General features: G+C 37.2%; 2 protein-coding genes across 2 annotated transcripts in view; both read left to right on the top strand.

Annotated features, from left to right (window-relative positions):
• Nucleotides 1-17,048, top strand: part of PIK3C2A (phosphatidylinositol-4-phosphate 3-kinase, catalytic subunit type 2 alpha) — a 40,119-nt gene extending 23,071 nt beyond the window's left edge. Inside the window, exons 13-32 of the mRNA XM_009995396.1 lie at nt 1,161-1,269; nt 2,013-2,155; nt 2,782-2,970; nt 3,436-3,529; nt 3,803-3,897; nt 4,219-4,399; nt 4,981-5,085; nt 6,096-6,188; nt 6,528-6,657; nt 8,151-8,287; nt 8,969-9,138; nt 10,254-10,410; nt 10,835-10,944; nt 11,693-11,900; nt 14,531-14,655; nt 15,062-15,179; nt 15,274-15,355; nt 15,790-15,899; nt 16,140-16,265; nt 16,866-17,048. Coding sequence (XP_009993698.1) covers nt 1,161-1,269; nt 2,013-2,155; nt 2,782-2,970; nt 3,436-3,529; nt 3,803-3,897; nt 4,219-4,399; nt 4,981-5,085; nt 6,096-6,188; nt 6,528-6,657; nt 8,151-8,287; nt 8,969-9,138; nt 10,254-10,410; nt 10,835-10,944; nt 11,693-11,900; nt 14,531-14,655; nt 15,062-15,179; nt 15,274-15,355; nt 15,790-15,899; nt 16,140-16,265; nt 16,866-17,048 — 2,665 coding nt within the window. The remainder of the gene's footprint in view (nt 1-1,160; nt 1,270-2,012; nt 2,156-2,781; nt 2,971-3,435; nt 3,530-3,802; nt 3,898-4,218; nt 4,400-4,980; nt 5,086-6,095; nt 6,189-6,527; nt 6,658-8,150; nt 8,288-8,968; nt 9,139-10,253; nt 10,411-10,834; nt 10,945-11,692; nt 11,901-14,530; nt 14,656-15,061; nt 15,180-15,273; nt 15,356-15,789; nt 15,900-16,139; nt 16,266-16,865) is intronic.
• Nucleotides 17,049-19,782: 2,734 nt separating this feature from the next.
• The window catches only part of RPS13 (ribosomal protein S13), a 4,288-nt gene continuing 4,165 nt past the window's right edge, over nt 19,783-19,905 (top strand). Inside the window, exon 1 of the mRNA XM_009995410.1 lies at nt 19,783-19,804. Within this exon, the coding sequence (XP_009993712.1) occupies nt 19,783-19,804 (22 nt within the window). The remainder of the gene's footprint in view (nt 19,805-19,905) is intronic.

The raw sequence follows: 19,905 nt of genomic DNA on the forward strand, positions 1-19,905 counted from the left end.
TGGAAAGCTACGTAACAGAAAAGGACTTGGGGGTGTTGGTTGCCAGCCTGATGAACATGAGCCAAAAAGGCCAAGAGCATCCTGGTGTATATCAGGAATAGCGTGGCCAGCAGGAGTAGGGAAGTGATCGTGCCCCTGTACTCAGCACTGGTGAGGCCACACCTTGAGTACTGTGTGCAGTTCTGGACCCCTCACAGTAAGGAGGACATTGAGGTGCTGGAATGTGTCCAGGGAAGAGCCACCAAGCTGGTGAAAAGTCTAGATAACAAGCTATATGAGGAGCAGCTGAGGGAACAGGGGTTTGGTCTGAAGAAAAGGAGGCTGAGGGAAGACCTCATCACCCTCTACAACTACCTGAAAGGAAGTTGTAGGGATGTGGGTGTTGGCCTCTTCTCCCAAGTAGATAATGATAGGACCAGAGGAAATATCCTGAAACTGTGGCAGGGGAGGTTTAGATTGGATATTAGGAAGAATTTATTTACTGAAATAGTGTTCAGGCACTGGAACAGCCTGCCCAGGGAGGTGGTAGAGTCACCATCCTTGGAGGTATTCAAGAAACGTGTAAATGTGGGACTTCGGAGCATGCACTAGTGACTGAGGTTGTAGGGGAGATTTTTGTGCGTGTTTTCTGGTGGAGTGTGTGTGGTGTTTGTGTGTGTTTGGGGGTTTTTTTGTGTTGATGGTTGGACTTTGTGGTCTCAGAGGTCCTCTCCAACTATGACGATTCTGTGATTAAGAAATAGGGAGCACTTAATTTTGCTGTGTCAGCACTCATCTTTTGCCTTTGCCTTTTCCACCTAGAAGTTGTATGCAGCATTTTAAAGGACTTAAAGTATAGAAGATATTCAGTGAAAAGAAATATGATTACCAAGTGTCAAATTAATTGAATTCCCCTTGTTAAGTTTAAAACTGTATTGGCTACTACAGTTTGATTTTTTTCTGTGTTTCTGAACATCAATGGTAAAATACTCATCATAAGAGAAGTTCTTATTTCTGCAGCAAAAACATACTTAGTTGGAACTCTTTCTACACCACACTAATATTTTAGAGTTGTTTTCTTTGACCATTGATCTTCTCCAGATAGTATTTTAATAACTATATTGTGAAGTAAATAGATCATGATACAATACCTGTACCTGCTTTTGTTTTTTTTTTCTCAGATTGTTAACTTGTGGGACAAAACTCTTACAACTCTGGACCTCATCACATCCACATCATGTACCAGGGGTGGCCAGTAAGAAAGGAAATACAGAGAAAATTGTACTGCAGGTACTGACTTGATCTAACTATGGTTTGTTTTTTTAATATTGTGACTTGTAACTCTTACATGAGTGGTAATAAATCAATATTTTGTGTAAATATTGCATAGTCATAATTGAAAGGCAGTATAGAATAGTGATTACTAAACCAGAAGGGCAAGGAATGGAAAGTTGCTCTTAAGTGTGTACAAGTCAATTACTGAATCACTTTCTTGACGTAAGGGAAATTGTAGATGCCTTGGTGGTACATGCTGTCAGTATTTGGAGAGAACATACTGAAAAGCAGTCTATAGAAATGTATGCAGAGGAATTGTCTCAATGCAAACAATAGCAATTTCAGTTTCTTTCCAGAACATAAGCACCTCTCATTCTAAGCTTAGAGTCCATATTTCTCTCTGAAGAGAAGGGTCCTTGTTAGGCATGGCTTGCCAGTTATAAAAGGGTCAGAGTTGTTGGTTGGGTTGAGACTTTTAATAATTCTGTGTTTAGTCTCTAAGCATTCTCACTTCCCTCCTGAGGAGTTCTCCAGCTACTGGATTGTGCAGCAATACAACAGTCATATGTTTAGGGACCACAGTTATGTAGAAGAATTTAGATGGAAAAAAATACTCAGAATACATTACCTAAGAACTGTTACACATGGAGAACTCAAGTGTTAAGATGCTTGAACACCCAAGGTTGCTGAAAGTGGCAGCTTTCTGTATGGTTCATGAGGATGTGCATCATCTTTCTTTTTTTCTTTTTTTTTTTTAGATTGACTTCCCATCCCATGCTTTTGATATTGAATATAAAATTCCTCAAGCTGCAAAGACTACTGTGCATCATTCCATAGAAACACTAGAAAAACCATTGAGAGAACGTCTCCTTGGCATTCTTTCCAAGGATAACACTATTGGGTATGTTTATCTCTAGCTATGGTCTCTTTGTATGTTACAATTTGTGGCCAGGGTATGGAATGCTTATTTATTCTTAGTTTCTTTTAATATGGTTCTAGTACAGTTTGAAGACCTGTGAAGACTTAAACAAGAGATGGAATCAAACTTGAAAAATAATGGTGTTGACTTAATGAATTTACTGGTGCTTTTCATGGTGTCAGTGTATTCTCCTGTTAAAAGATCAACGACCTTATGACTGCCTGTTGTAAATGTGTATTTTCTGCTTGGCAGCTCTTCAGTTACATGGAGCAGTGGCAATTTCAGCAGTGGCTGTTCATATGGCATGGAAGCTTTTCTGGCAGGCTTTCCCACTCATCTGCACCAAACTAAGATTAACATTTTGGTTTATTTCAGATTATGCTAAAACTGGTTTTTGTCCTGCCCAAATCATAATGTTAAACAAGTGTTACTGTGATGCTTGAGGCTGTATTTTTTGCTTCTTGTTTTGACTTTTGTGGAGGAAGTAGCCATATTAATTTGATTATATCTTGTGTGTTATCTTTATGTGTCAAATTGCCACTAGCAATGGGGTTATTCAGGTGATGGTCTGTAATGTGTGTTATGAACCAAAATGCTTTTGTCTGCAGGCTGTCAAAAGAAGATAAAGAATTTCTATGGGAGAAGAGACATTATTGTCATAATCATACTAGTAGCCTACCAAAAATACTGGCTAGTGCCCCTCACTGGGACTGGGCAAGTCTTCCAGAAATATATTCATTACTTCAGCAGTGGCCTCCTTTATCACCCTTAGCTGCACTGGAACTACTTGATTCAAAGTAAGAAAAACAATGTAAAGAACCTCTTTCTGTGCATTGTGCATCAAAGGACTTTTCTTCAGTAGAAGATTCATAATGACATCCTTGTGCAAAATATTGCTGAGTTTCTTGTAGCAAAAGCTAAATTTGCTTGAAATTTTGAAGAGAATGCTTGCTTTAGTCATGTAGGTTTAACCAAGTCATGATGTGATAGAGCAGCAGTAGTGGTTGGGATTCTGAGATCCAATTTGCAACAGGAGATCAAGGTGTACAGCCCAGGTATCCAGACTGAGGTTTTGAGAGATGAGGATGCTTGTCCTAAACACACGTTTCCATCCTCAGTAATGAAGAACCTCAAAATTTTAGGTCCTTTATTGAGCTATTAAAGAGTTTATATTGGTTGTTTTGTATCTAGCTGATCTCAAAAACCAAAAAAACCCTACATGAACAGAATAAACCTAATGTGGATTTGTGGTGACTTTCTAGATTTGCTGATCAGGAAGTACGAAGTATGGCTGTGAATTGGATGGAGACATTAAGTGATGACGAGCTAACAGATTTCCTCCCTCAATTTGTGCAGGTAAGACTTTCTGCCTACACTGAAGTTTGATTTTTTTTATTTTTTTTTCTCTTGAAAAGCCACAGTTATTGCTGGTTACTAGTAGCAGAAGTGCAATTGCATGCCTCATTATTTAATAACCTTAATGCATGGTATGGAAAACAATTTGAGTAAGTAATCACTGCAACTGTGCTATGCATTTGTGGTGATTCTGTCTGTGCATTAGTCATAAAATCTCAGTCTTCAGCTATGATTAAATCAAGTCCTGATTTATTTAATTTTCTTTGTATCTAGGCATTGAAGTATGAAACCTACCTTGACAGTGCTCTTGTCAAGTTTCTTTTGGCTCGGGCACTGGGAAGCATTCGAATAGCACACTATCTATATTGGTAAGTTGTTCTTTGTTCCATTGTTCACTTAATGTTTGCCATAAGATTATTTTCAGAAAAAAATTTCTTTGTTAATATCATAGTTAATAGCAATGAATGTTATGAATGGAGAGGATACAAAATGCAGGTCTTTTTTATTTCATGAAAAAAACCATACCATGCCTTTGCAAGAGGCAAACTTCTTTCATTTTGTATCTCATGTTATCAGTGGGTACATGTGGCTATATATAGTACTGATTCATTCAAATAATTTCTTGTCTTAGTATTACATTATTTGTGGTATTTTCTTTTGGAAAATTTAACTTAAATCCTTTATTTCAGGCTCCTTAAGGATACGCTGCATGATACGAAGTTTGGTGTAAGGTATGAGCAAATTCTTGGAGCTTTTCTTTCAGTCTGTGGAAAAAGGCTGAGGGAAGAGCTTGAGAAGCAGACCAGACTGGTGCAGCTTTTTGGAATGGTAGCAGAAAAAGTAAAGCAAACAAGTGGATCTGCTCGGCAGGTATGTATGTATTTTTAATATTCTTTAGGAAAATTAGACTATTGAATTGCATTCTTAGTCAAAGTTCAATAAAATATTTTATGTAATATATAAGAAGATCTATGAATCTATTGCTCTGCATTTTAACAAGATAATGGCTTATTGAAGCTGATGTTTTTGTCAAATTTGTTGTCATCTGAAACATAAGGTTGTGTGAGGTAATGGGGTAAGCAAGTAGGATGGCTTCTGTGTACAATAAACTGGAATTGGATTTAAACCTATTACTGCTTAAGAATGATCTCATTAAGCAAAAGAATGGGATATCTGTTTATGTGCTGATAATACAAACTTACAGTTTATTAGAGTGGGATGCTATCCTTTAGTTCAGACAAAAAAAGAAACCCAGACCCCAAACTTCTGTGATATTAGTGTTGTACTGCTAGACTTGTGTGTTTTTAATAGCTAAAACAGAAGCTATAATTTCTAGCATTCCTTTGACACTGAGGAGTTAAAATATTGGCTTCAGGATAACTTTGTCCAGAAGTTTTGTGTAGGTGCTCCAATTCAAAAAAATTCAGCTGAATTTTTTTTTTTGTCTGCAGGTTGCTTTGCAAAATGGTATGGAACGTGTGCAGTTATTTTTCCTGAAGAATAAATGTCGCTTGCCTCTCAATCCCAGTCTTGTGGCAAAAGAGCTAAATATTAAGGTACTGCACATTCGCAGTTTCAAAACCTTTTGTAAAAATTGCATATAGGCAAAGATTTTACAAATAGAGAAAAAAAATCAGTTGAGGTGAAAGTGCTTGAAAGTTCTTTACACTAAGGCAGGAGGGTTTTAATTAAAAATCCTGATAGAACAAGGTAATGAAATTAGCTGGGCAAAGATAAAATTTATGCAAAGACATGTAAAATCAGTTAAGGTACTTGTATTAAATATATCTGTATATATATGAAATACTGTATTGTTTCTTCAGACTGTGTTTTATGCCAGTAATCCTGGTTATAGTAAAGCAGGAGACAATTCAAAGTGCATGAAAAAGTCCTGTTTGCAGTAGTAATCAAAAGAGAAAACTGAGGAAGGGTATGAAGTCCAAACAATTAGTAGATCCTGTGAAATTGGTGAAACTACTTGGTACTGGTTATGTCCAATAGATTTCTGGAATCCAGGGAGGCAGACAGTAGCTTTATTTTATTGTGAAGGTCCCACATGTAATAATGTAGGGCAAGCAGGTCAATTATTTTTGCAGAGCTCTGCAAGGTTTGATAATACCTGCTCAACCACAGTCTTGATTATATCATGCATGACTGAGAACCTAAAGGTCTGTGAACACTGCATTTAATCCCATATAGCAAGACAGTTAATTCTCTTTTTTTTACTGTAAACTGCTACATCATGAATATGTCCTTGAAAGCAGATAAATGAGAAAATAGTGTGAAACATGCAAGTACCCAAGCTGCTGATAAAATATTTATGCATGTCTTATTCACTCTCCCTTCAAAATGTATAAAACATCACTGTGCAGAATTATTGGCTTTTCTACAAGTATTCAACAAATAACAGCCAAAGGGCTCTTTATGCAAAGGAAGCATGTATTTGCCACAATGGCAGTTTGAATGGGCACATTGTGTGTCAAACCTTCTTGTTGCCAGAATGTCTTGTTTTCTGGGCTGGCAGGAATAGTCCTTTTTGAGTATTAACACTAAAATCTACTTGTAGGCCTGTTCTTTCTTCAGCTCCAATGCAGTACCATTGAAAATTGCACTGATAAATGCAGACCCTCTGGGAGAAGAAATTAATGTGATGTTTAAGGTAGGCCTTACATGTATGTATTGGAAAAAAAAGGTTGAACAATAAACACTATGTTGTTGGTATCAATTAACTTTATTATATACCAGTAAGCTTTATTATTCTGTGAGTTTGCTCCTGTGTATCTAGAAACCAATGTCTGAACAGGCTGTAAAGTGTGGAAGTGAGTCTACTGTATGTGAAAGCCTAAATGCAGTCCATTTCTCTTTTCACATATATATAACTGAGGAAATTAGTAGCATAATGTATCACTTCCTATAAATGTAAAGCAATTAAAATCTGAAGTTAAGTTTTGCTGAAAGTATATTATGTCTCTAGTTAACTTTCATTTTTCCATCTAAGGTTGGAGAAGATCTGAGACAAGATATGTTGGCTTTGCAAATGATTAAGATCATGGATAAGATTTGGCTGCAGGAGGGACTAGATCTACGGATGGTTATCTTCAAGTGTCTCTCAACTGGAAAAGACCGAGGTGCAAAACCAGATGCTGCCCAAAATCTTTTCTCCCTCCCTTCAATTTCACACAGATAGTGAAAAGTTTCTGTGCAGAGGCAGGCCCAAGAAACAGTGGAAAGCCAGAACCCTTCCAAGCAAGGAACTTCAGCATTCAAGAGTATAGCATGTTAAATTGTTCTGAATTTCCTGATGGCTGAATACCATTTAAATGTGTTTCTTCTCTTGAGTTCTGGGGTTCTCTTATATTCTGTTGTCAATGAATGGTCATGCAAACAAGTAATGATAAAACCTAAGGTTTACAATGATGCAACACAAGAAAATAATGGTGCCATAGCAATCCTGATTCTAAATGCTTAGTTATGGTGAAAGAAAGTATTCTAGTCAAAACTGAAATTCTTAAGTATTTGGAATCTGCTGCAGTTGAGTCAGAGGGTATCATTCATGTACTGAAACATGCAAAAAGAAGAAAGATTTCACACAATTCTCCAGAATTAGTGTCATGCTGGTAAAAGTTCCTTGGGAATATGAGGCTGTCTTTTAGATTTAAAACTAGATCACGGAATTTCTTGTAATTTTGAGTGTAAATACTGCTCTGTACCTTGACATGCTTTTGATAGTTTTCACTAATTGTTCAGAGCTAGCCAACAGGAACCACAAGATCTTTAAGAGAATAAACAATAACTTAAATATTTCCTCAGTCAGATGCTAGAACAACAACTCTTTAAATACATGGAAATGTTGGAAATGTAGGTTGACAAAACTAAAAGAAAAGCTTCTATTTATGTAAGACTTGCTTTTTAGAGAAACAGATGGCCTTCCCTTTGAATGATGACTTGCATAGCATGTTACTTTTTTTTTTTGTTGCTACTAATATTAGTATCCCTAAAGTACTTGAAGGATTAAAGTGAAGAGGAATGGATTAAAATTACAAATTTGCCTTTAGTAAGTCTTGCCAAGATAGGAGTAGAATTCTGTTAATCAAATAAATGTTCTCCTTTTATGATTTAGCTATGGAAATATTTTTAGTAGAAAGTATCTCCAAAATTAGGCCACGTATAAAGCTTACTGCCTTATTTCTGGAGCAACAGTCTGGTCTGTTTCAAGACCTGACAGCAGTTCAAGTTACTAGATTATTTAAGTGTCAGTGCATTAGAAATGTCAGCATGAAAATATCTTGCAGTTACTGCTTATAGACCAATACTAGCTTATGTAGTAGAAAGTAATTATTCAAAGTATAATTTATATGTGCATCCTGGCAACCACAACTAATTGCAGGAAAGTAAGCCTAACTTGGATTGCTACAGCTACACATCTCATGGTATGCTTTGTTGTAGTCTACAGAAATGCTTAGTAGACTAATAGCATTATTTTTACACCTAACTGTGTTTTGAAAGAACCTAGTCTTAATATTATAAAATGCATTGTTGTTAAGAAAGTTGCTATGAAGAATGAAAATGCAGTATAACTTTAGGAGATGGTTAAATGCACTTTGTTATATTTTATATAAAGGCATGGTAGAACTTGTTCCTGCTTCAGATACACTTAGGAAAATTCAAGTGGAATATGGAGTGACAGGTTCTTTCAAAGACAAGCCTCTGGCAGAGTGGTTACGAAAGTACAATCCTACAGAGGAAGAATATGAAAAGGTAACATTTTTCAGTGGTGTTGGGATTTTTTAAGTTCTCTTAAAACAGATAAATACCATCTTATGAAAGACTTAAATTCTTATTCCAGATCTTCCATTGGAATATTTGGTTTATGTCTTTAGGGAACTGGTTACTTGAAAAACAAGCAAATTAAAATCCCTTGTATAACAAAAAAGAACCAGGATTGATTCTCAGGATTTCACGTCTGGAGTTTTTATTTGATACAGAAAAAACATACTTCAAATTTAAGATAGGGAAGAGTGCTGTCTGCTTTTAATTGTGGTATAGGAGCAGTAGCCTCTTATCATACAAGCAGATAGGAATAAAAAACTAAAATGTTTCCTTTTGGCTACTATGCCACAACAACGCATTGGAAAAATAAAGACTTGCACCCTTTTCTGTGGTAACATAATTAATTTTGTGATTTGTCCTCAACTCCTCTTTTCTCTTTCATTTATTTAAAAAAAAACAAACAGTTTTTGTTTGGAAGTGTGATATCTAAAGATTTCTGGGAAGTGGTCTGCTTGCAGAAAAATTCCACTATTTTGGAAAAAAACCCAAATTTCAAAGCCTGTCTTGTCTGGCTTGGATTTTACCATTGTCAAGATTTACTGTTGAATGCATGAATGCTGTTTTCCCATTGATATTTTATCTCAATTCACTTTTTTCTCTCCCTCCCAGGCTTCAGAAAACTTCATTTACTCTTGTGCAGGATGCTGTGTAGCTACTTATGTATTGGGAATTTGTGACCGCCACAACGATAACATAATGCTCCGAAACACAGGGCATATGTTTCACATTGACTTTGGAAAATTTTTGGGTCACGCGCAAATGTTTGGTAGCTTTAAAAGGTATTTTCTGTAGCTAAGCAATGTAGAGTACAAAGTTATTTTCAGTCTATTTTTATAAGCATTATAACTCTAGGCATTAACTTTTAAACACCTGTTATCTGCAGTTAACGTTATGAAGCCCGTTATCTTCCCATTGAACAAGTGATTCCAGTTTCCAGAGTGCATTCAAGCTTAACTGTATAGAATTAATTTTGGAAAGGCTCCAGCTTTCTGTTTCCATGTTCTGATCTCTGGAACTGTTTTACGTCAAAGCACATAGGCATAGCTTTCAAATAAAATCACTATTCTAGCTACTGGTAGGTTGAAATGTCTCCTAAACATCATTTAACTTCAGTGCTTCCAAACTGTACTAAATCCTTAAGAGCTTTGTGCTATATGTACTTGGCAAATTTCAATGGGAATTTATATACAATAGTTAGGAAAGCCAAGTATTTTGTTACAGAAAAGGTATTTATAACTTTTTAATTGATATTTGGGAGCCTTAAATCTAATGCAGATTGTGGTGTCATATTTTTCCAGGAATATTGGATAAAATTGTAGTGTCATTTCACTTTTTAGCTATATTGATGCAATAATTTATTGCATGCTTGTTAGGGTGAATGTTATCAATGAATGAGAATTTGAGTGCCAGAACCTTTACACCATTTGAATATCTGAGTATGAAACAAATGAGAACAAACTTTGGCTCATAAAAACAGTATTGAATGTCAATGTTACAGAAAAGAGTGAACAGCAAGTTTGTATTTACTACCCCTCTGTGTAGGGGAAGGTAATCTATATCCAAGATGGAGGAGTTATGTTCTAGTCAGGTGATAATATTGTCATTACATTGGTTTTAGTGTGTTATGGCTTCCAGAAAGGAGGAATGGAAGGCACTGCAAGGTAACCTGGCCTCCAGGTGCTGCTGCAGGAGATCGGGTGTAGGCCCAGCACCATGTGAACATGCTCAGTAGCTGAGGTAGCACGAAGCAGCTGAACCCGACCCCCAAAATAAAATGGCATTAATGGATTATTTAATATCATTACTTCAGGGTGCGGATAGAGGGGAGGAGGAAGCACATGACAAAATAAATCTAGCTGATCATTAACTTAAGAATTTTGTGCTTTCTGAACAGGGATCGTGCTCCCTTTGTGCTAACATCAGACATGGCTTATGTCATCAACGGTGGTGAAAAACCCACAATTCGCTTTCAGTTGTTCGTGGATCTCTGTTGTCAAGCTTACAATTTGATAAGAAAACATGCAAACCTCTTCCTTAACCTACTTTCATTGGTAATTATTTTATTAAATGCAGTTGAAACTTGATAGATTTATTATGGTGGATTGTTTTAAAAACTATGCTTTTGGTGTTGCAGAAACTCTTAATGTATGCTTCTAGAAGCCAGAAACATCAGAAGTACTTTTTAGGAAGGTTGTATTTGGATTTTTCTTTGAAGCTTTTTTTACTACCTGCCTGTTTCCTAAGAATTTAAAACTAGGAAGATACTATAAATTACACTGTAAGGTGTTTTAACTGCTTTTAACTCAGCAGAGATGGTAAAGGGAATAACTGCTGATTAGAAGTAATTGATGCCTATTGCTGTTAGCATTTGGCAAGTTAGTGCAGCTTCAAATGAATCTGATGGTCTAAAAATTTTAATAATTTCAATATAAAGTTATATTTGTTTTATTGCATTAAAACTGTAAATTCCTGCAGATGCTTTCTTCTGGGTTACCAGAGCTAAGTGGGATTCAGGATTTGAAGTATGTCCAAGATGCTCTCCAGCCCCAAACAACAGATGCAGAAGCTACCATTTTCTTTACAAGGTACCAGATCAGTGAAAGCTAAAATACCTACCAGCATCAGTCACTTAATGAGAGCTTTCTGCTATGAAAAAATGTACCAAGCCTGTTTGCAAACTTGTCTTTGGAAGTTGAGTAGTTACACTGTTTAATCATAGAATATTGGTTAACCAGTGAGCTACGTAAATAAGATTAGTTTCATACAAGATTAATGGATATGCTAAAATGCTTTTGTCTTTAAGAGAAACCTTGTCCAAAATTTTTGTTTAAAGTACTGAAAGCAGATAATTTTGCTTGGCTGTTTGAGACATGTTTTGATTTTATCTTGAATTGCTGAATAGCAGCATATATGATGGGAACCCTGCATGTGACGTTCTCAGTTTCTGTGAGTGTTTTTGCACAATGGCAAGGGAGGGATGATGCACCAGTTTAACAAGTGGCAATGTGTGTATATAGCGCAACTGAGTTGTTGGTATGTGTTACTAAATGTGTTATTGTACTTAATTTTAAATATATGGGGGAGACTGTAGTGATATGCATGCAACTTTTTTTACCAATGCTGGAAAGACTATTTCAGTTTGGATACTGAATCTTCTGTTAAATGCTGATATGATGCTATTTATGTAGCCCATTGATCACTTTCCGTTTAAAAAACTATTTCTCTGTCAGTAAGAAATCACATTTTATTTTTCTTAGACTTAAGTGATTCATCGACAGAACAACTTTAGCGTGTTCTGACATGTGCTCTAGTATTTGATGTTATTTTTTCTAGGTTGATTGAATCCAGTCTGGGAAGTGTTGCCACGAAGTTTAATTTCTTCATTCACAATTTGGCTCAGCTGCGTTTCTCAGGTCTACCTTCTAATGATGAACCCATCCTTTCATTTTCTGCTAAAACATATTCTCTCAAACAAGATGGCAGAATCAAACAAGTGTCTGTGTTTACATATCAGAAGAGATATAACCCAGATAAACACTATGTAAGTATGTGGAATATGTTTCCACTCAGCAAAGATATTATGCATTTTCTTCCAACAAGATATGTTCTCCTTCTTGCTAGAAGTTCAGTACTTGATCACAGAGAATTAGTCCAGAGGAAGCTGGCCTCTTTTAGCCTTTAGTAGCTAGCTTTTAGGTAGGCCACCGGGTTCCCCTTATTGACAGAGATTTAGCAAATACAGCCATAGGTATATACTCATTCACTTGGGCACTAATGTCAGGTTTAGGATGAGCTATAGAGTGTTCTGAAATGCGACTGCATTGACTATAACAGGGGCCTAGAATCTCACGCCAATGTTGAGATCCAGAACTAAGCCTCACTGTGGACGGCTTAAAAATAAAATCCATAACTGAAACTGGATGGCAATGAGCCTGCTTGCTTCCTGGAGAGCAACATAATTGTATTGGCTTTCATAGAATCATATCATAGAATCACAGAATAGTAGAATGGCTATGGTTGGAAAGGACCTTTAAGATCATCTAGTTTGGATCCGACTGCATGGACAGGGACACCTCCCAGTAGACCAGGTTGCTCAAAGCCCCATCCAACCTGGCCTTGAACACTTCAAGGAAGGGGGAACCCACAACCTCCTTGGGCAACCTGTTCCAGTGTCTCGCCACCCTCACACTCAAGAATTTCTTCCTAATGTCTAACCTAGCTTTGGCTAGGATGGAGTTACCATTTGTCATAGCAGCCCACACAGCGCTGTGGTTTTGGATGTTTAGCTAAAACTGTGTTGATAACACACTATCAGTGTGGCTGTTGCTGGGCAGTGTTGAGACTTTCAATTTTTCTTCCACTTTGATCCTGCCACCCTTGCGGTGAGTAGATTGTAGGTAGGCAAGGAGTTGGGAGGGAACACAGTAGGAACAGCTGACCCAAACTGGCCAAAGAGATTCTCCATATCATATGACATCATGCTCAGCAATAAAAACTGGGGGTAGAGGAAGAAAGTGGAGGAAGGATGTTGTCTTCCAAAGTGACTGTTGCCTGGGGACTGGTTGGGCATGGGTCTGTTTGTGGGAGCTGTTGAGAGAGTGTCGTTGTGTCACCTCCCCTCCCAAGGGCTGTCTTCATCTCATCCCCCAGATCTTCTCGCTTTTGCTCTTATTCTCTCTGCTGTCCCATTGCTGAGGGGGTGGGAGTGAGCAAGCAGCTGTGTGGGTGCTTAGCTGCTGGCCAGGGTAATCCAATCAGGACTGCTAGAGAACAGATTGGTATTTTTAGCATCTATAATATTCTTCAAAATAAAGACATTTCTTGAAAAGGATGTAGAAGGAAGAAGAAAGAGCAGTAGTAGTGTTGGTAGAGATGTTTTTTAAAAATGGAGTTTTGACTCAGGTTTACATGCTTATGTACCCCCTTCTGCAAAAGAGCTCCTGAATATGAGTCATTAAGTTAAACAATTTCTGGTTTTGTTCTGACCTCCCATTAGCATTGTACTTGCTCCTCCTAAGTTGAAGCACTGTTTCAGGTATTCATGCACCTATACTCCTAGTCAGTGTTACTAGAGGCAGCAAGGATTACAGTTTGACCTCAGGATTTTGATAGACCTGGGTTACACTGTAAGACTTGTATTAATATTCTTGTGCTGTGCAGATGTGCAACCATTCTCAATTTATTTCTTTTCTCTAATGCTGTTTGCTGGCCTAGAATAGTCAGCTCAAGCTACATTTTCCAAGTTGGTTAAAAACTCAGCTGTATTTGATATATGCAAAGGTACTTCTCTTCCCAAGTTGTACTTGCTGTGAATGTCTTAATCTGGTAAGATGCCAGCTAGGAAGGTGAGTTATCAAAGCCAAACAACAGTAGAAGTGCAGAAGAGCTTTGTATTGAATTACTATTATAAATGTATTTGATCACTCCCAAGGCAAAATAGCCTCTTCCAGGAATCTGTTAAGATGATGTAGTCTTCCGTCTAGATTTTTAAACCTTTTCCCAGTTGGACAGCTTGAAAATATATATTTAATTCATCTGCCCATAAAATGAGTCCACTGAATGGAATTTTCTGTGCAGTTTCTTGATGTTCATTCCTCTTTCATGATAATGTGAATAACTGCATCCTGGGAAAATACCCCCAGTATTGTTAGGAATTAAAAATTCCTTTTATGTAATGCAGTACACTTGCATCTGCCCACCAAATGGTTGCTTTAAAAGTGAAGTCTTTAAGAATCCTGAAATAATTAGACTTAAAAAAATTAGGCATCAGTTTTTTCCATATCCACACCTGAAAAAAAATGTGGTAGTCCTGTCACCAGAGGTAGATGTCTCTATGTAATCCTGCACTGATGTATTAAAATTTTGTACACCTGCTATACACTGAACTTAAAATGATGCTTAAAAAGGAGAATGCAGCAGCTTAGCCTTGACTTTATCTTCCTTCCAGATGAGGACCTACTTTATGGGAAGATCACGTGATGTTACTTTGCATTACAGTTGGGCTGTTTAGAATTCTAACTCTGCCATAAAACACAGATGCTGTTACGAAGATATGAATGCAAGAGGATTATCATAATAAAAAGAGTTAATTGTTAGGAAAAGCATATTGTTAAGTCAGTTCTCTAATACTGTTACTACTATTATCTTTGTGGGTTTTTGTGTTTTGTGCAGATCTATGTAGTGAGAGTTTTGAGAGAAGGGCAAGTTGAGCCAACGTTTGTCTTCCGAACATTTGATGAGTTCCAGGAGCTCCACAACAAACTTGGCATTCTCTTTCCTCTTTGGAAGTTACCAGGGTATGTTCCTAACTTGCTCATCATTACTGTAACAGAAGCAACAGAACTGTTCCCAGCTGAGTGGAGGAAGAAATAGCTTGAAATGGAGGAGACAAAACTGCTGAGAGGCAAACTAGACCTCAAAGTTGGCAATTAAAGAAGAAAACCATTGCATCTTAAGTTTTAAGGATAGCCAGAGAAGCAACTTGGTGTCTTTAGTATGTGTGTTGTATCACTCATAACAATACCTGTAAATGTTTCCTTGCCTTTCTGTTAGGTTGTTACCTATTAGTGTGCTGGGTTTTCACTCATGATTGACATTAAAAAATGGATGTCAGCACTTCAGGGTGTGAATGACAATGAAATCTAACTGCATTTCCTTCAGAGGAAATTAAGTGAAACCTCTTACCTTCTTCTTCCCATGTAGCTTTCCTAACAAGATGGTTCTGGGAAGAACACACATAAAAGATGTAGCAGCTAAAAGAAAGGTGGAGCTCAACAGCTACATACAGAGTCTGATGAACAGTTCTTCAGAGGTGGCAGAAGTGAGTTCAAATATCTTAAGCAAATCCAGTGCACATTTTCAGATTTGGGTGCTTGTCAACAGAAACTAATGTGTAACATTTCTTCCAAATGTAGTGTGATCTTGTTTATACTTTTTTCCACCCATTACTTCGTGATGACAAAGTGGAAGGAATAGATGGAATAGCCAGACCTACAGGTAGGTAATGTTTTCTGGGGTTTGTTTTATTAACTGGATTACTATAGTATGACACCTTTGCAATGAGATTTTTTTAAGTCTTCTTTAATTATTTACCCTCATTGAGAACTTTGCATCACTGTCTTTCCAAATATGTCTGCATATTTGCAAGGAGATAAAAACATACCAAAAATTGCAACAATATTTGTAATCACTTGGACTTGTTCATGGCTTGACTAAATTATTCAAGTTTTCACTCTAAATCTTCCAATTGGTTCTTACAACAGAATGCAAAAGTCTTTAAAATCTGTGGCCTTGCCCTCATATTAGAGAGCCAGAAATAAAATTGGAACCTGGAGTTGGTCTAAATCTTGTACTTTCCCCCATATATAATTAGTGTAGTACTGATGAAAATGTGCAAATGCTACAGAGGAAATAATAGTATATTTTTTCAGATGCAAGTCCATCAAGTCCTACCTCAGGCAAAGTGGGAGGAGAAGTGAAGCTGTCCATATCATATAGAAATAGCACTCTATTTATCATGGTGATGCACATTAAAGACCTGGTAAGTAGAGATACTGAGGTCTCTGACAAAAATGCCTTTCCACTTTCTCAATTACCTTCTTGACTTAGGTTGCTGCAGGAATGATGGAACCATCTCTCCTGTTCCAAATTTTCCAGCTGCCAGGTTAATTAACTACTGGTTTTGGTTAGCCTGATTGCAAAGTCTAGACCCTTGAAAACAAATATTCAAAGAGGCATGCACTAACTAGTTTTGTAATTTGTCTTCTTTTTTGGATTGCAGGTTACAGAAGATGGTGCAGATCCGAATCCATATGTAAAAACATACTTACTTCCAGATACACACAAAACCTCCAAACGCAAAACCAAAATCTCCCGGAAGACAAGAAATCCAACTTTCAATGAAATGGCAAGTTAAAATTTATGTAACAATGCCCTGTGGTTTGCTATTGTCTCTAATTCTAAGTAGTAATTAAAATAGTCTAAAAAAACCTGTAAGGATATGTAAATGGAAAAGGAAGTTGTTTGAAAAACTTTGCCCTTTTTAAAAAAAACAAAAGCACCCAACAAACCTAAAAGCCCCAAAGCAACTGACTAGGTAAATGTGCTTTTACAAGTAAGCAGGAATTTCTCAGTCTGACTCTGAGGAGTGATGGGGAGAAGAAAAGGAATCTTAAAACTAAAGAGCTCCCTGCCCTAGATTCACTGGTCTTGTAACATGGAGAAGAATGAACTAAAAAATCTTGGCATGTAAACAGTACTTCAATGTCAGACATGAGTCCTTTCAAACACTTTAACACTAGGAGCCCAAAATAAGGTATGGATGTTCCTCAGTCCATGCTCTGAGAAAGAGACTTACTGGAATGGTGATAACGAGGACAAGTTATCTGTCTTGGGCTAGGCAGTCAGAAGCATTTAAGTTATCTGTCTTGGGCTAGGCAGTCAGAAGAAAGGGCAACCTGTGTAACTTCATTGGGATAACAAAAATTCTTGACTTCTTACCTTCTAGCTTGTGTACAGTGGATACAGCATGGAGACTCTAAAACAGAGAGAACTGCAGTTAAGTGTGCTCAGTGCAGAGTCGTTACGCGAGAACTTCTTCTTGGGTGGAATTACACTCTCACTAAAGGACTTCAACTTGAGCAAGGAGACCATTAAGTGGTATCGACTAACTGCTGCATCCTATCTGTGAACTCATTTCTACACCTGAGTAAGACTAGAACAATTGTATTCACTTGTGCTTTGTTCATCTTCCTACTTGAAGATAACCTCTGCATCTTAAAATGAGAGACACTGCATTTCAACAGGTATGTTGGACCAACGTTCATGTAGCTTAATGTGGAGGATTTCTAGAAAACCTGGTTTATGCTTATGCAGTGTTATCAAACCATCATTGTAAATGTTTGAATTGTGGGTAAAGGAAGGGGTTTTTAAACCATCTGTGACAGTGAGATGAACAGTTGGGCCATGGTGGTTGGTTAAACCATAACTTAATCATTAGGCCTGTGGATATAGTGCATTTTTGCTTTTAATTTTGGTTACCTGTGTTGGATCATCCATGGCATGATGCTGGAGGACATCAAAGAAATGACATGTTTTTAGGATTACATCACTCTACTAATTAGACATAACAGAAACAACAACAGGTAAAATTGTGGTGGCTTCACACACACTTGTAGAAATGAAGATTGAAAGGCTGGAAAAACTCTAACTTAGAGTTGCATTTAATACCAAATGCTTCCCTAAGACTTACTGGAGTGAGTGCCATTAATGGAAGTTGTAAATAATGGTGCCTTATAATTCAAATGCTTCTCTTTTACCTCATTTCTGGTATTTAAATATGTATACATGTTAACTTTCAGCTCCTTAACAAGGGGAAACGTTCTGGTGTCTGATCCAGGTCCTACTGGAAGTCTTTTCCTGAGATGTGTTATTTACAAATCATATCACTTATACTGATCTTCACAGTTAGTGCAACTTACATAATTTTTTTTTCTATTCTCAACATCTACCCATAATCTCCAAAAATGGAATGAAGACTGGCTGAATGTGGTGCCCTAGCAAGTGTGCCCAGCTTCTGAGTGTTCTGAAGTGTTTTCATTGCTGTAACTTTTAAATAGTGCAGTGATGAAATGAGGAACAGATTCAAACACTAAATGGAAAGTAGCACTTGCACCTAAATTACTGACCTGTACCTCCATGTAAAGGATGGCTTCTAGTTAAAAAGCACAATTGCTGAATGAATCACAGGCCAGAAATGAGTTGCATTAACAGAGCTTTGAGAGAGGAACTTAATAATTTATTTTTTTTAGCAGTTCACAGCAACACTGTTTCCTACTCCAAGTAAGAATGCATTTCACTAAAAATCCGTAACTCCATGGAACACTAGATTTTAACTATATTGTTTCTGAACTACATGTGTGGCCTTTTTATTCACCTTACCCAGTTCTGTCTAAGCAAAGCTATAGAGTTGCACACTTTTCTTTAGTACTAAATCTTGAAGCAAGACAGACTATCACCACTGACTACAACTAGAGTGAAATTTTAAAGTAAAATCTGCAACTATGAACACAGACACAACATGGGCGAAGCCTTCTATATAGCCAACATTAAAACCTATTTCAGAACCTGATTTTCATTTCCCTGCTACTGACCAATCTCTCTTCCATACAGAAGAGAGAAGTAAACTTGAATCTCCTGGTGCCTAAAATATTCACGGTCCAATTTTGTAGGAATTACTACAATTAAAAAGCTAAGAATATCTTGAATGTTAGAAACTGGGTTGATTCTAATGGGCGCTAACAAATCCCAGGTCCCAGTTTTATTAGTCATCTTCTGCGTATTTTTAATTTAGTATATAGCCTGTAAATAATCTATATAACTAACTAGCTATATTTCCTGCTCACTTGTTGCTTTTGAGACTTACTCCATTCCATCATTAGAATCACAAGTCACTTAAACACAGGAAAGTAGACTACTGTTTTTGTGAAACGTTCCATTGTGAAATAAAATGAAAGCAATATGTACTGCCTTTTTTGCAGTTTGCTATTAAAGCACAGTGTCTTACAGCACAAAATACAAATAAACTGAAATAATTTAAAAAATTATTTGCAGTTTTAACAGTTGTCTGGACTCTGGAAAAAAAAAAAGTATAGTACTGTATAATTGTTAACACTTTGTCCTGACTTCTGATTTAATCTTCTTCATAGCTCAACCCATTTTGTGCCTTTCCCTTCCTTTTCAAAATAGTCACTGGCTGAAGCTTTTTTATGGTCATGGTTTTTATTTTGTCTGTGGGATCTGGCCTCAGCCTCTCCTTACACATAGAGGAACAGCATCACGTTTGCACCTCTTTGCACTATTCTCAATTAAGAAAGAAGGTTGTTGCAATAAGACTTTTAATGTGCTACACGTGAAAAAGGCGGATGTCAAAGAGGAAGATGCTCAATTGGGGTGGAATTTACCAATACACTAAGTAGCTTGAAAATGTACTTTTTAAGAGCTTTTTTATATCTTGTTTAACGAAAAGAAAAAAGGAAAAAAAAAAAAGGCATTTTAAGTAATATATGACCTGCAGCCAGAAATCCACTTGTTTTGCTTATTTCAGAGTAACAGCTTGTAAGGAGACCTCTTCCTTTTCTCTGTTAACCTAGAACTTTGCACTGAAGTTTTTACAACTGCCTTTTTACGGTCTTACCGCTCCCCCTCTCTGGAAGCGCGTGCGATCTTTGATAAACGCTCTTTTCCCCCCCTTTTTTTTTTTTACAAGCAGGGGTGGTGTGGGAATCCCCCTCCCCCCTGCTCCCTCCTCACACTGTGCCTCAGATAGCGCGGTGGGTGACAGAGCCGGCGCGTAGGTTTGTGTCCCCTTGTGATGTATCTGTAAGAGCCAAATGCTTCTCATGAAAACCAGCTCCCTAATAAACATGTACACTATTGCCCTCCGTCGTGCGGGCTCCATGTGACTCCGTCACTGTCCTGTAAGTACATTAAACGCTGTTCTGGGAAAATAAAAAGAGAAACGAACGCGTGTTGCTCTTTGTCTCCCG

This window comes from Chaetura pelagica, unplaced genomic scaffold (assembly GCF_000747805.2).
Source record: "Chaetura pelagica isolate M959 unplaced genomic scaffold, ChaPel_1.0 scaffold94, whole genome shotgun sequence".
NCBI lineage: Eukaryota > Metazoa > Chordata > Aves > Apodiformes > Apodidae > Chaetura > Chaetura pelagica.